Source organism: Leptodactylus fuscus, chromosome 11, assembly GCF_031893055.1.
Source record: "Leptodactylus fuscus isolate aLepFus1 chromosome 11, aLepFus1.hap2, whole genome shotgun sequence".
Classification (NCBI taxonomy): domain Eukaryota; kingdom Metazoa; phylum Chordata; class Amphibia; order Anura; family Leptodactylidae; genus Leptodactylus; species Leptodactylus fuscus.
The window spans coordinates 49,917,192-49,935,109 of NC_134275.1; the positions used below are offsets into that span (position 1 = coordinate 49,917,192).

Below are 17,918 nucleotides of genomic sequence, written 5' to 3' on the forward strand. Positions count from 1 at the left end.
ATGGGGGGACATGAAACTATGGAAGAGATGTGGGACATGAAGCTCTGGGTAGAGATGGGGGAACATGAAACCGGGGAACAGATGGGGACATGAAACTGGGGGAAGAGATGGGGGGACATGAAACTGTGGGCAGATGAAAGGGGGTACGGCTTGACACTGGAGGCAGAGATGGAGGGACATGAAACTATGGAAGAGATGTGGGACATGAAACTGGGGGCAGAGATGGGGGGACATTAAACTGGGAGCAGAGATGGAGGGGGGGACATGAAACTGGGGGCAGATGAAGGGGTTATATGAAACTGGGGGAGAGATGGCGGGGGGACATATAATGTACGGGTGACTGTAGGAGGATTATACTGTGTGGGAGCACATGAAAAATGAATGAGAATGGGCGGAGTCAACATAAAAGTGGGCGGAACTAAATTCGCCGCTGCGTGCACCGCATATTTTGTCCCTCTTTCTAGTCTTCAAAAGTTAGGAGGTATGCCTAAAACCATCAGAAAATACATATTTCTGATGGCTTTAGCCACTGAGAAACCGCGCTACTGTCTGCAGCAGCGCTATTCAGCTGGAACACACGCTGTTATGGATGCGTGTTCCAAACTGAATGGGGTCACCACAACATGAGGAACTGTATTGCGGGGTCACAGCATTAGAAAGGTTGAGAACCACTGCTATATACAATCTGCTGCTCTATAACCTGTAGATGGGACACTATATACAATCTGCTCTATAACCTGTAGATTGGACACTATATACAATCTGCTGCTCTATAACCTGTAGATGGGACACTATATACAATCTGCTCTATAACCTGTAGATTGGACACTATATACAATCTGCTGCTCTATAACCTGTAGATAGGACACTATATACAATCTGCTCTATAACCTGTAGATAGGACACTATATACAATCTGCTCTATAACCTGTAGATGGGACACTATATACAATCTGCTCCTCTATAACCTGTAGATAGGACACTATATACAATCTGCTCTATAACCTGTAGATGGGACACTATATACAATCTGCTCTACAACCTGTAGATAGGACACTATATAGTATCTGCTCCGCTCCAGTGATTTTGGATGCCCCCCCGCACAGTAGTACAACACACTCAGCAGTCAATTTACCCTTGGAAAGGACTAGCCATAAAGAAATATCCCAAAATACCGAAGCCCCCGCAGTTCTCTATATGGGTGAAGAGTCACAATAAATGGCCACAAGGATCGGAATTTACTTTTTTTTTAAGCATATGAAGTTTTGTTGGTTTCTTCTTGTTCTGGGAAAGCTGGGTACCAGTCAGGTCTTGTATTACTGCTCTTACCAATGTGTCCTGAATGATGGATCCGCACTGACACCATGATTTGTCCCCTGCTGAGGGGTCTGTAATGGACAATATCATTTTTGTCACACATTTCAGAATTTTTTAATATAGTGATGAAATTCTGCTAATATTATTATGAATTTGGGGTGCGGTGTGTGAGGGGCTGCCGGGGGTGCATTACTAATAGTGTACTGTATGGAAATGGTGTAATAAATAGATGATTTCTATCCAGTCTTTGCCTCTTCCATTTCGCTCCCTTACCCCCACCCCACTCCCCCACCCACGTATTCCCCCAGACAGCCAACCTGCAGAACAGACAGAAGACTGTGTGGGTGTGAGGGGGGCAGGGCGCTGACACATTAATACTTGCACACCCTGCTGCATCAAGTCCCAATATATATGTATATATGCAGCAGTACAAGGGCATTAACATTTCAAAGGCCCCGGCCCGAGGAAGAGAATCCGCAGACTGACACCTCACCAAAAATACAATTATCTGCCGAGAGATAAATGTGGGGACAGGTGAATAATAAGGGTCTGGTGAGGCGCGCACCCCTCACGAATATTGGGAGACAATAAGAGAAATTACAAGGAGAGGTCACAGAGAGAAGATGCTCAAAATCACAGCGAGGAAAAAGTCATGTGACCGCGCCTATAGACGATTCTGGATGAAGAGAATAGATATAGGAAGGATGATGGGGGTTAGACAGAATATACCGGAGCCATAATCATTAAAGTAAAAGCAGCATTTAAGCCGGGGCCCCACGTGGCGGAAACGGCACGGAAAAAAAACACGGCACCTTACAGTGACAGCAAAGTGGATGAAATTCTAGCGAATCCGATCTCCTCATTCCGCAAAAATACGCCGAGCAGATAAGTCACGTTTTTGGAAATCGCAGCATGTCAATTATACCTACGGAAACGGCAGCAGATTCCCTAGGTATAATAGAAGCTGAAGGTCCTTTGCTGTCACGGTTTTTCCCGCAGCCATTGTCCACTACTTGGGGCCTTATTGTTGCAGATTTTCAGGCCAATTCTCAAAAACATAAGCCCGGACAAACCTCTTAACAGAAGGGAAAAGTATATGAAGTTTCCTTCACATTCCCATTTCTTTCCCACTTTTTTCTACAATGTGGGGCTTTGGCCTAGGGGTGCATTCACATGGAGGCCTCGGCCTAGGGGTGCGTTCACATGGAGGCGTCGGGCTAGGGATACATTCACATGGAGGCATACGGGAGCCGACTCTTAAAGGGATTGTCTATTTTCAGGAGATAAATGTTTGTATTATAAAAAGGTAATTAATATTTCAATATATTTTCTGTAATGTTTCCTTACAGGATTTCTAGATCTCTGATTGTTGTTCATTTTATGTACGCCAGTGCATAGAAATAAAAATCAGTCCATGGATATGTGAGGGACGCAGAACTGCACGGCTTGTTACATGGCGCATCCCAAAGCGACCAATATCTATACATCTCTCTCTATACATCTACAAATCTATATCTATAAGTCTCTCTATACATCTATCTATCTAACTATCTATCTATCTCCTATCTATCTATCTACACATTCAGCAGTACATAGAAGTTACAGCCGGCTCCCTCTTTCAGCAGCTGCACAATATCACAGCGGACTGTCCTTGCAGAACGCGGCCAAAACGATGCGTTTTCACAACATGGGGCCCCAATCTTAATGCATGAGCATTGGGCGAGAATTGTTGGAACAAACATGCACCAAAGTCAAATAGAGGAGTCACAAATATCCCAAATTACATAAAATATAAATCACCTTATGGCTAAGACCCCACGTAGTGTCCCGCAGTAAAAAAAAGTGCTGCGTGAAGAACCATGAGAGCAACGCATCGCAGTTTTCTCGCAGCGCTTTTCAGAGAAAGTTCACAGAGGATTCCTCCGCGCTTCACTTATACCTGTAGGGAAACAGTCAGCATTTCTGTAGGTGCTACTGAGATATCGCAATTTACAGAAACACAACAGTTTTAGAAATCCCAGTGTATCTGCTGTGCGTATTTATCCACAAAGTGGGGATGGGATTACCTGACCCTGGTGCTCCGGGGTCCTCCCAGCGTGGTTGGGTCCTGCTGCTCGGCTGTCTTCTTCTGGCAGAAGTCCATTCAGAACGTGACCGACTGAAAGGACAAGGAACGTCACAGCGAACAAAGGAGTCTGACAGAAGAAGACACCGGAGCAGCAAAGAGATGCCGGACCACGATCAGATCCAGTATTGTACAGTATGGAGGAGATCAGACCCCGTATTGTACAGTATGGAGGAGATCAGATCCCATATTGTACAGTATAGAGGAGATCCGATCCAGTATTGTACAGTATGGAGGAGATCAGACCCCGTATTGTACAGTATGGAGGAGATCAGATCTTGTGTTGTACAGTATGGAGGAGATCAGATCCAGTATTGTACAGTATGGAGGAGGTCAGATCCCGTATTATACAGTATGGAGGAGGTCAGATCCCGTATTGTACAGTATGGAGGAGGTCAGATCCCGTATTGTACAGTATGGAGGAGGTCAGATCCCGTATTGTACAGTATAGAGGAGATCAGATCCCGTATTGTACAGTATGGAGGAGGTCAGATCCTGTATTGTACAGTATAGAGGAGATCAGATCCCGTATTGTACAGTATGGGAAAGATCAGATCCTGTATTGTACAGTATGGAGGAAATCAGATCCCGTATTGTACAGTATGGAGGAGGTCAGATCCTGTATTGTACAGTATAGAGATCAGATCCCGTATTGTACAGTATGGAGGAGATCAGATCCTGTATTGTACAGTATGGAGGAGATCAGATCCCGTATTGTACAGTATGGGAGAGATCAGATCCTGTATTGTGCAGTATGGAGGTGATCAGTTCCCGTATTGTACAGTATGTAGATCAGATCCCGTATTGTACAGTGTGGAGGAGATCAGATCCTGTATTGTACAGTTTGGAAGAGATCAGATCCTGTATTGTACAGTATGGAGGAGGTCAGATCCTGTATTGTACAGTATAGAGGAGATCAGATCCCGTATTGTACAGTATGGGAAAGATCAGATCCTGTATTGTACAGTATGGAGGAAATCAGATCCCGTATTGTACAGTATGGAGGAGGTCAGATCCTGTATTGTACAGTATAGAGATCAGATCCCGTATTGTACAGTATGGAGGAGATCAGATCCTGTATTGTACAGTATGGAGGAGATCAGATCCCGTATTGTACAGTATGGGAGAGATCAGATCCTGTATTGTGCAGTATGGAGGTGATCAGTTCCCGTATTGTACAGTATGTAGATCAGATCCCGTATTGTACAGTGTGGAGGAGATCAGATCCTGTATTGTACAGTTTGGAAGAGATCAGATCCTGTATTGTACAGTATGGAGGAGATCAGATCCTGCATTGTACGGTATGGAGGAGGTCAGATCCCGTATTGTACAGTATGGAGGAGATCAGATCTCGTATTGTACAGTATGGAGGAGATCAGATCCTGTATTGTACAGTATGGAGATCAGATCCTGTATTGTACAGTATGGAGGAGATCAGATCCCATATTGTACAGTATGGAGGAGATCAGATCCTGTATTGTACAGTATGGAGGAGATCAGATCCCGTATTGTACAGTGTGGAGGAGATCAGATCCTGTATTGTGCAGTATGGAGGAGATCAGATCCAGTATTGTACAGTATGGAGGAGATCAGATCCTGTATTGTACAGTGTGGAGGAGATCAGATCCTGTATTGTACAGTATGGAGGAGATCAGATCCAGTATTGTACAGTATGGAGGAGGTCAGATCCCGTATTGTACAGTATGGAGGAGATCAGATCCTGTATTGTACAGTATGGAGGAGATCAGATCCCGTATTGTACAGTATGGGAGAGATCAGATCCTGTATTGTGCAGTATGGAGGTGATCAGTTCCCGTATTGTACAGTATGTAGATCAGATCCCGTATTGTACAGTGTGGAGGAGATCAGATCCTGTATTGTACAGTTTGGAAGAGATCAGATCCTGTATTGTACAGTATGGAGGAGGTCAGATCCTGTATTGTACAGTATAGAGGAGATCAGATCCCGTATTGTACAGTATGGGAAAGATCAGATCCTGTATTGTACAGTATGGAGGAAATCAGATCCCGTATTGTACAGTATGGAGGAGGTCAGATCCTGTATTGTACAGTATAGAGATCAGATCCCGTATTGTACAGTATGGAGGAGATCAGATCCTGTATTGTACAGTATGGAGGAGATCAGATCCCGTATTGTACAGTATGGGAGAGATCAGATCCTGTATTGTGCAGTATGGAGGTGATCAGTTCCCGTATTGTACAGTATGTAGATCAGATCCCGTATTGTACAGTGTGGAGGAGATCAGATCCTGTATTGTACAGTTTGGAAGAGATCAGATCCTGTATTGTACAGTATGGAGGAGATCAGATCCTGCATTGTACGGTATGGAGGAGGTCAGATCCCGTATTGTACAGTATGGAGGAGATCAGATCTCGTATTGTACAGTATGGAGGAGATCAGATCCTGTATTGTACAGTATGGAGATCAGATCCTGTATTGTACAGTATGGAGGAGATCAGATCCCATATTGTACAGTATGGAGGAGATCAGATCCTGTATTGTACAGTATGGAGGAGATCAGATCCCGTATTGTACAGTGTGGAGGAGATCAGATCCTGTATTGTGCAGTATGGAGGAGATCAGATCCAGTATTGTACAGTATGGAGGAGATCAGATCCTGTATTGTACAGTGTGGAGGAGATCAGATCCTGTATTGTACAGTATGGAGGAGATCAGATCCAGTATTGTACAGTATGGAGGAGGTCAGATCCCGTATTGTACAGTATGGAGATCAGATCCCGTATTGTACAGTATGGAGGAGATCAGATCCTGTATTGTACAGTGTGGAGGAGATCAGATCCCGTATTGTACAGTATGAAGGAGATCAGATCCTGTATTGTACAGTATGGAGGAGATCAGATCCCGTATTGTACAGTGTGGAGGAGATCGGATCCTGTATTGTACAGTGTGGAGGAGATCAGATCCTGTATTGTACAGTGTGGAGGAGATCAGATCCCGTATTCTACAAAGTGGAGGAGATCAGATCCCGTATTGTACAGTGTGGAGGAGATCACATCAGGGTTATGGACGAGTTTGAATTAAATTCTGGACAAACCCTTTAAGTCCACGCTGGGATATAGGGTCAGACAGACTCCCTATAAAGGGCTGTATAATTAAATAAATCCATTAATTTGCCATTGTTATCAGACTGATATATTCTACACTGGACCTCTCCTTCCCCCCCGCAGAGTCTTATATATTTCATACTGGACGTCTCCCTGCAGAGTCTGATATATTCCATCCTGGATGTCTCCCCGCAGAGTCTGATATATTCTATACTGGACGTCTCAATGCAGAGTCTGATATATTCTATACTGGACGTCTTCCCCACAGAGTCTGATATATTCCATACTGGACGTCTCCCCGCAGAGTCTGATATATTCTATACTGGACATCTCAATGCAGAGTCTGACATATTCCATACTGGATGCCTCCCCACAGAGTCTGATATATTCTATACTGGACGTCTCAATGCAGAGTCTGATATATTCTATACTGGACGTCTTCCCCACAGAGTCTGATATATTCCATACTGGACGTCTCCCCGCAGAGTCTGATATATTCTATACTGGACGTCTCCCCGCAGAGTCTGATATATTCTATACTGGACGTCTCCCCACAGAGTTTGATATATTCTATACTGGACGTCTCCCCGCAGAGTCTGATATATTCCATACTGTACGTCTCCCCGCAGAGTCTGATATATTCTATACTGGACGTCTCAATGCAGAGTCTGACATATTCCATACTGGACGTCTCCCCGCAGAGTCTGATATATTCTATACTGGACGTCTCCCCACAGAGTCTGATATATTCCATACTGGACGTCTCCCCGCAGAGTCTGATATATTCCATACTGGACGTCTCCCCACAGAGTCTGATATATTTCATACTGGACGTTTCCCCCCAGAGTACTGATATATTCCATACTGGACGTCTCCCCGCAGAGTCTGATATATTCTATACTGGACATCTCAATGCAGAGTCTGACATATTCCATACTGGATGTCTCCCCACAGAGTCTGATATATTCTATACTGGACGTCTCAATGCAGAGTCTGATATATTCTATACTGGACGTCTTCCCCACAGAGTCTGATATATTCCATACTGGACGTCTCCCCGCAGAGTCTGATATATTCTATACTGGACGTCTCCCCGCAGAGTCTGATATATTCTATACTGGACGTCTCCCCACAGAGTTTGATATATTCTATACTGGACGTCTCCCCGCAGAGTCTGATATATTCCATACTGGACGTCTCCCCGCAGAGTCTGATATATTCTATACTGGACGTCTCAATGCAGAGTCTGACATATTCCATACTGGACGTCTCCCGCAGAGTCTGATATATTCTATACTGGACGTCTCCCCACAGAGTCTGATATATTCCATACTGGACGTCTCCCCGCAGAGTCTGATATATTTCATACTGGACGTTTCCCCCCAGAGTACTGATATATTCCATACTGGACATTCCTCTGCAGTCTGATATATTCCATACTGGATGTCTCCCAGCAGAGTCTGATTTATTCCATACTGGACGTCTCCTCGCAGAGTCTCATATATTCCATACTGGACGTCTCCCCGCAGAGTCTGATATATTCTATACTGGACTTTCCCCGCAGAGTTTGATATATTCCATACTGGACGTCTCCCCACAGAGTCTGATATATTCCATACTGGACGATTCCCCCCAGAGTACTGATATATTCCATACTGGACATTCCTCTGCAGTCTGATATACTCCATCCTGGATGTCTCCCCGCAGAGTCTGATATATTCTATACTGGACTTTCCCCGCAGAGTTTGATATATTCCATACTAGACGTCTCCCTGCAGAGTCTGATATATTCCATACTGGATGTCTCCCCGCAGAGTCAGATTTATTCCATACTGGATGTCTCCTCGCAGAGTCTGATATATTCCATACTGGACGTCTCCCCACAGAGTCTGATATATTCTATACTGGACTTTCCCCGCAGAGGTTGATATATTCCATACTGGACGTCTCCCCGCAGAGTCTGATATATTCCATTCTGGACGTCTCCCCGCAGAGTCTGATATATTCCATACTGGATGTCTCCCCGCAGAGTCTGATATATTCCATACTGGACGTCTCCCCGCAGAGTCTGATATATTCCATACTGGATGTCTCCCCGCAGAGTCTGATATATTCCATACTAGACGTCTCCCTGCAGAGTCTGATATATTCCATACTGGATGTCTCCCCGCAGAGTCTGATTTATTCCATACTGGATGTCTCCTCGCAGAGTCTGATATATTCCATACTGGATGTCTCCCCACAGAGTCTGATATATTCTATACTGGACTTTCCCCGCAGAGGTTGATATATTCCATACTGGACGTCTCCCCGCAGAGTCTGATATATTCCATACTGGACGTTTCCCCGCAGAGTCTGATATATTCCATACTGGACGTTTCCCCGCAGAGTCTGATATATTCCATACTGGACGTTTCCCCGCAGAGTCTGATATATTCCATACTGGATGTCTCCTCCACTGCAAATTATGATGTCCAGTTTCTTCACTGTAGTCAGGACCAGGAAGCTGCGTCCCATCTAATTCTCCTCGCTCTGGACCAGATTAACTTTTTAAGCAAAAACTTGAAGTTTTGATTAAAATTTTCCCATAAACTTGAATAAAACTGAGATTTTAATTTTCGGCAAAAATTGTCCAGTCCTAAATGTTTGAATATTTTCTCTACACAACATAGTGATCTAGTAGATAAGACAAGTCCATAAGTCAGACCTATAGACCTACCATATTGATCCACCCTGAGGTTGGTGCCAGTCGCCCTATCAGGGGAGAAGGATTCCTTCCCAGCTCCAAATAAGACAAGCGGACTAAATCCCAGGATCAACCTCCTATCCCAAAAATTCTACTTCCCCAGAAGGTCGTCCAGATCCTCCTGGAGCTTACAAGTGACCAGTCATCCCAGATCTTGCGGCAGCGAGTTCCATAAACCTCACCGCTATATGTACCTAAAGGACTCAAGACGAAAGAATAGACCAGATCTGTCAACTGCAGCGCTGACAATATACAGGTAGCAACAAAGAAGTAAAAAAAAAATAAAAACAGCAGAAAAAGACGCAACAATTTATATAAACCTATGGAAAATAAACAATTCATCTCTATATGGTGGGAAGGCACAACCTTACAGATGAAGGGGCATTATGGAGAAGCCTTGGCGATATGTAGATGTATCATAAGTGACATAAATCACTATATAGAAGTTATCGTGACCCCCCACTCCTAGGCACCTCGTAACACCTATAGTACATTACATTATATAAATCCGTATATAGGAGTTACTATAATCTCTCACTCGTAGGCACCCCCGTAACACCTATAGTACATCACATTATACATTATATAAATCACTATATAGCAGTTACCATGATCTCTCACTCCTAGGCACATCGTAAAACACCTATAGTACATCACATTACACATTATATAAATCAGTATATAGGAGTTACTATGATCTCTCACTCCTAGGCACATCGTAAAACACCTATAGTACATCACATTACACATTATATAAATCAGTATATAGGAGTTACTATGATCTCTCACTCCTAGGCATATGATAACACCTATAGTACATCAGGTTATACATAATATAACTCACTATATAGCAGTTACTGTGATCTCTCACTCATAGGCATCTCGTAACACCTATAGTACATCACATTATACATTATATAAATCAGTATATAGGAGTTACTATGATCTCTCACTCCTAGGCATATTATAACACCTATAGTACATCATATTATACATAATATAACTCACTATATAGCAGTTACTGTGATCTCCCACTCCTAGGCACCTCGTAACACCTATAGTACATCACATTATATATTATATAAATCACTATACAGGAGTTACTATGATCTCTCACTTGTAGGCACCTCGTAACACCTATAGTACATCACATTATACAAATCACTATATAGTCGTTACCGTGATCGCTCACTCCTAAGCACTTGGTAACACCTATAGTACATCAGATTATACATTATATAAATCAGTATATAGGAGTTACTATGATCTCCCACTCCTAGGCACATCGTAACACCTATAGTACATCACATTATACATTATATAAATCACTATATAGGAGTTTTCTGTAATCTCTTACTCCTAGGCACATCATAACACCTATGGTACATCAGTTTATATCTACAGACGCCTGCACATATATGGAATGCATGACTATACTATTCCTCCAGTCGCAGACAGGTCACAGACAGCTTCGGTATCTCTTAGATATATGGATTGTAATGTTGCATAATAAGATTGCAGGACGACAAAACAGCGCGACAAAGTGACATTACACCCGATATTATACAGATCTGAGAATGTTTAATGACTTGTTACAATGTGACATCTCTTACCCTATAGAAATCATTACAAGCTATACAACTCTACATATAGTAATAAGAGAACAGGAAGGTGGAAAAGTATTAACGCCATAGGGAACGAGGAGTAATAAGGCAATGTATAGGGGACGTAAGGAAGTCACAGTCTGGGGAGCCTGGCAGTACAATGTATAGGGGATGTAAGGAAGTCATAGTCTGGGGAGTCCGACAGTACAATGTATAGGGGATGTAAGGACGTTACACTATGGGGAGCCCAACAGTACAATGTATAGGGGATGAAAAAGTCACACTATGTGGATCCCGGCAGTGCAATGTATAGGGGATGTAAGGATGTCACACTATGGGGAGCCTGGCAGTACAATGTAAAAGGTATGTAAGGATGTCACACTATGGGGAGCCCGGCAGTGCAATGTATAGGGGATGTAAGGACATCACAGTATCGGGAGCCTGGCAGTACAATGTATAGGGGATGAAAGAAAGTCACACTATGTGGAGCCTGGCAGTACAATGTATAGGGGATATAAAGATGTTACACTATGGGGAGCTCGGCAGTGCAATGTATAGGGGATGTAAGGATGTCACACTATGTGGAGCCCAACAGTATAATGTATAGGGGATGTAAGGATGTCACACTATGGGGACCCTGGCAGTACAATGTATTGGGATATAAGGACGTCACACTATAGGGAGCCTGGCAGTGCAATGTATAGGGGATATAAAGATGTCACTCTATGGGGAGCCTGGCAGTACAATGTATAGGGGATATAAGGATGTCACACTATGGGGAGCCTGGCAGTACAATGTATATGGGATAAAAGGATGTCACTCTATCGGAAGCCTGGCAGTACAATGTATAGGGGATATAAGGACGTCACACTATGGGGAGCCCAGCAGAGGGTACAAGTTATATCATTTAGGGAAATGTCACGGGGATGAATGAGTCCAGCGGACAGTCACATGGGGTTCAGGCTCTCCACAAGTATACTGGACAGAGGCTCCTATACAGTCTGATGCTCATTACGTCTGTAGGGGGCTGACATCTGCACGCAGGCTGCTGTGTAATCCAGATGCCGGAGCCTCCATACATGTGACCTTTCTATGGAGACCCCTAATGTATAGTCAGTGCAGACAGGCGGAACTGCTGACTAATGGCAGCCAGGTGTCTATGTTACATACATGTGCACTTACATATAGTCATGCACATGCATGCTACACTGCACAGACTACATGCATGCAATCACATATACATCCCTGCACAAGTACATATAGATCTATGCATAGCCCTGATATTACCTATATCTCTATAGGCTACATGCAGAGAGCTGCACAGCCAGACATTAGTCATGCATGCATGCCTGTACTCACGATTTGAGGGGGTTGTGCAGGGCTGTGTTCATGGTGCTGCTGGGTATTAAGCAGGGACACTGCAGCCCCTCTAATATCACAATACTGTACAATTTCATTCATTCTGCACACAGCAGCCAATCACAGGCCAAGCTGAGGGAAGCCGGCCGCGGGGGGTGACGGGACATGTAGTCCGGAGGCGGCGCACGGCCAATGCGCAGGAGAGCGGCAAGAACTACGAGTCCCAAAATGCCCTGCGACAGACAGGTCTGGGAGGCTGAGAAGAAGCCGGATTGGTGTAGAGGGTTAGGGTACTGTAAGAGGGGAGGTGGGTGACAAAGAGAGGGGCAAGACAGGAAGGAGGGGGGACCAGAAGGGCTGAGGAGGGAGAAGTCAGGAATGGAGGGGTGAGGAGGAAGGGGAGTGATTAGGGGAGGCAGGAGGTGGGCAGCCGGGGAGACAGACAGGGGGGGAGACAGGTAGAGACGGGCTGAGGGGAAGAGACAGACCTAGGGGGAGAGACAGGTAGAGACAGACTGAGGGGGAGACAGGTAGAGACGGGCTGAGGGGAAGAGACAGACCTAGGGGGAGAGACAGGTAGAGACAGACTGAGGGGGAGAAGCAGACTGAGGGGGAGACAGGTAGAGACAGACTGAGGAGATGAGACAGACTGAGGAGATGAGACAGACTGAGGAGATGAGACAGACTGAGGAGATGAGACAGACTGAGGAGATGAGACAGACTGAGGGGGAGAGGCAGACTGAGGGGGAGAGGCAGACTGAGGGGGAGAGGCAGACTGAGGGGGAAACAGGTAGAGGCAGACTACGGGAGAGACAGGTAGAGACAGACTGAGGGGGAGAGACATACTGTGCAGGACCAAGGAAAATGTTTGTTTTTGTACCGTGTTAGCCAGTGGTTATGCAATATAAAAAACAAAAAACTTGCAAGTCTTCAGTAGGTGATACCTTTTTTAATGGCTAACTCATAATGATGACAGAATATGACATTTCGCAGCTTCCTCTGAGCTCCTTCAGATATATCTGAAGAAGGAGCTCAGAGGAAGTTTTGAAACGTCATATTCTGTCATCATTATGAGTTAGCCATTAAAAAAGGTATCACCTACTGAAGACTTGCAAGTTTTTTGTTTTTTATATGTGCAAGACTTCTAATACTGTGCAGGACCACTAATACTGTGCAGGACCTCTAATACTGTGCAGGACCTCTAATACTGTGCAAGACTTCTAATACTGTGCAGGACCACTAATACTGTGCAGGACCTCTAATACTGTGCAGGACCTCTAATACTGTGCAGGACCACTAATACTGTGCAGGACCACTAATACTATGCAGGACCTCTAATACTGTGCAGGACCTCTAATACTGTGCAGGACCTCTAATACTCTGCAGGACCTCTAATACTGTGCAGGACCACTAATACTGTGCGGGACCACTAATACTGTGCAGGACCTCTAATACTGTGCAGGACCTCTAATACTGTGCGGGACCACTAATACTGTGCGGGACCTCTAATACTGTGCGGGACCACTAATACTATGCAGGACCTCTAATACTGTGCAGGACCACTAATACTGTGCAGGACCACTAATACTGTGCGGGACCACTAATACTATGCAGGACCTCTAATACTGTGCAGGACCACTAATACTGTGCGGGACCTCTAATACTGTGCGGGACCACTAATACTATGCAGGACCTCTAATACTGTGCAGGACCACTAATACTGTGCAGGACCACTAATACTGTGCGGGACCACTAATACTGTGCGGGACCACTAATACTGTGCGGGACCACTAATACTGTGCGGGACCACTAATACTATGTAGGACCTCTAATACTGTGCAGGACCTCTAATACTGTGCAGGACCACTAATACTGTGCAGGACCACTAATACTATGCAGGACCTCTAATACTGTGCGGGACGACTAATACTGTGCAGGACCACTAATACTGTGCGGGACCCCTAATACTGTGCGGGACCACTAATACTGTGCAGGACGACTAATACTGTGCAGGACCTCTAATACTGTGCAGGACCTCTAATACTGTGCGGGACCACTAATACTGTGTAGGATGACTAATACTGTGCAGGACCTCTAATACTGTGCAGGACCTCTAATACTGTGTAGGACGACTTATATGTGCGGGACCTCTAATTCTGTGCAGTACAACTAATAACAATGGAGGACCACTAAAACTGTGCGGGACCTCTAATACTGTGCAGGACCTCTAATACTGTGCGGGACCTCTACTACTGTGCGGGACGACTAATAACAATGGAGGACCTCCAATACTGTGCAGGACCTCTAATACTGTGCGGGACCTCTAATACTGTGCGGGACCTCTAATACTGTGCGGGACCTCTAATACTGTGCAGGACCACTAATACTGTGCAGGACCACTAATACTGTGCAGGACCACTAATACTATGCAGGACCTCTAATACTGTGCAGGACCTCCAATACTGTGCAGGACCTCTAATACTGTGCGGGACCTCTAATACTGTGCGGGACCTCTAATACTGTGCAGGACCACTAATACTGTGCAGGACCTCTAATACTGTGCGGGACCTCCAATACTGTGCAGGACCACTAATACTGTGCAGGACCTCTAATACTGTGTGGGACCTCTAATACTGTGCGGGACGACTAATAACAGTGGAGGACCACTAATACTGCAGGACCTCTAATAATGTGCACGTCACCATGTCTCTATAAACTTAGGGGGTGTTGGCTCCTTCCAAGAGAAGTTGTCAGAGAATTGAAGAATCAGACATGCTCAGTCCTAATGGGAAGAATCTGTGGTCAGAACTGTCAGGCAATGGACGAATTATCTTCTCCCCCCCCCCCCCCACTCTTCCCCGGTCTGCTTGGCCGAGTCAGGTGTGCATGTGTATGGGGGGAGGGGTTCACGACCAATAGTCTGGCAGTTATGGGGGTGTGTATGGGAACCTGAACATTTCAAGATTGGATGAGAAAGTTTCTTTAAGGGGCATTTCTGTAGTTACAAGTGTATACCCCGTATTCATAGGACAGAGGGTGAGTGCGGAGACCGGCGGCCACATGGGGCAACGGGGCATCTGTATGGGGCTGCTATAAAAGCTCAGCTATCCCCGGCAGTCCCACAGTACGTCCTGCCGCTCCAGTCATATGGGGTACGTAGGAGCCCCATTCTCATCAGTTATTCCCTATCCTGTGCTGTAATAATCAGAATACCCCTTTAAGGGACCCCTTGTTACAAACAGGTTTGGGGCCACGTTAGGAAAGTTGTTCCTCTTACTCTGTGATTACCACTGTGATTTAGACGCCCCAGTGAAAATTGTCACCTTTTCCCCTGAATGTGGCTCAGAGTTCTTAGAGGGCTTCTAGCACCTGGGATTGCTAGCCATGGGGCGTCTTATTCCCCAGGACCCCAGTCCTGCAGCTCCATCTGTGACCGGGTCTTGTCGGGAATGATCTTGGCATTAGGCCAGAGGTAACAGTCCCAGCCTGCTGCACATGGAGGGACTGAGTATGAAATCCAGGTGTTTGCGGATGCTCTCACATTACAATACCAGATTACTGACTGGTGCAATGGGATTGGTAAACTCATACATGCCCCTACAATATGCATTATATGGGGGAGAGGGGGGTAACCGATTAGCTTGGGGACGCCTGGCTCCCATGCTTACACAAGTGCCCACTGGTTGCAACGAGCAGTTACCAAGCAGCCCCCTGGTAATGGCAGCCCATTGGGGGGTCCAAGTGTTACAAGGGTTGGTATCTCGCCCCTGCACTTCCCATATATCAGTCACATTGGCGCTGGTAAGAACTACAGAAAGAGGTTGGTGGATCAGTGATGCGGGAACTGAAGGGTTAATGGCCCTGTGCTCTGATCCTCTTATAGGATAATGCTGACCCATATGGCAGGAGTGGGGGCACAGCGACATCTAGTGGCCACCAGCGGAAGTCTCTGGAAGTATCAGATATCACATTTACACATCTGTTAGTGGCTGCAACCTCCCCTCGCCTGCTCCTGGTGAGCAAATGACTGGACCATCGTAACGAAACAGCCAAGTGTAGAACGGGTGCAAAATACTAAATATGGAAGTAATTGTAATGCAGTGAGAGGGTCCCACAGCCTGACCCCACCCCAATAAACTGATCTGACACACTGCATAGGGCTGTAAGTAGCTCCATGTCTATTCCAGTAATATAAGGAAAATGTTTGTTCTCGTACCGTGTTAGCCAGTGGGTAGGAAATATAAAAAAAACAACTATCCACTATAGGTCCCCTTCCAGATGGAACCATCCTGGCCACCATGGATGTAGAATCCTTGTACTCTAACATCCCACACCAGGACGGTGTAGACGCCTGCCAGTTTTTCATGGAAAAGTGAGGTATGAACGCTGAATCGGTGATGAAACTCACAAAATTCATCCTCACCAACAATTACTTCTCCTTTGGTGACTGCATGTATTTACAGCAGATTGGCACCGCAATGGGGAGTAAAATGGCGCCACAGCACGCTAATCTCTTCATGGCCAAGCTTGAGAGTGACTTTCTATCCACCTGCACCACCAGTCCTCTGGCCTACTATTGCTTCATTGACGATATCCTAATCATTTGGATGGGGTCTGAACAACAGCTGAAAACATTCCATGAACAATTCAACCAGTTCCATCCCACCATCAACCTGACGCTCAATCACTCCTTCTCTGACATAAACTTCCTGCACGCAGTCATCAAGATACAGGACAACAAAATTGAGACATCGCTGTATCGGAAACCTATTGACCGTCCTACCTACCTAAGATGGGATAGCTTTCATCCGAAACACATAAAGAACTCCATTCTATACAGCCAGGCCATCAGATACCATCACATATGCTCAAACCCTGCAGATAGAGACAAACACCATGGAGGGCTCAAAAACACATTCTTGAGGCAGGGCTACCATCCAAGATCAAATCACCAGGGCCACCAGAATACCACGATCAGAGTTATTAAAATACAATACCAAACAGGAAAACAATCGGGTGCCCCTGGTCGTCACATATAACCCCCACCTGGAGACGCTGAGAGGAATCACACCCAAATTACATCCACTACTGCAAAAAGACGACCGTCTAAAATCCATATTTCCAGACCCCCCTCTCCTGTGCTACAGAAAGCAACCAAACCTCAAGAATATGATTATTAGAAGCTCACTGTCACCTCCAACTAACACAGGAACATTTCCATGCGGACAGAAAAGGTGCAAAACCTGCCCGCACATACTGACCACTGACAGGATAGAGATCCCAAACTCTAACAGGGAATATCAAATCCCAGGTACGTTCACCTGTAACACACCTAATGTAGTGTATTTAATAATGTGCACCAAATGTTCCACTGATAATCTGTATGTTGGAGAGACCGGACAGCAGCTTAGAATGCGTATGAATTCACATCGCCATACAATTAGAGAACGAAGAATGGACCTTCCCATATCAAAACATTTCTGCAATGAGGATCATAATATCACCAATCACATGAAAATTTTGGTTTTAAGAGGGAATTTTAAATCAAGGAAAGAGCAGCGAATTTATGAGTATAAACTTATGACCCTGCTTCAAACACTGGAGAAGGGGTTAAATCGGTCACATGGGTTTATGGCATCTTACAGAAATCACTGACCTGAGAACTGATAAGAACCTGGAAT

General features: G+C 45.2%; 1 protein-coding gene across 2 annotated transcripts in view; it reads right to left on the bottom strand.

Moving 5' to 3' along the window:
• The window catches only part of DPF1 (double PHD fingers 1), a 54,481-nt gene extending 42,146 nt beyond the window's left edge, over window positions 1-12,335 (bottom strand). For both annotated transcript variants that reach the window (XM_075260116.1, XM_075260115.1), the window contains exon 1: window positions 12,238-12,335. In XM_075260116.1, the coding sequence (XP_075116217.1) occupies window positions 12,238-12,335 (98 nt within the window). The remainder of the gene's footprint in view (window positions 1-12,237) is intronic.
• Between the last annotated feature and the right edge of the window lie 5,583 nt (window positions 12,336-17,918).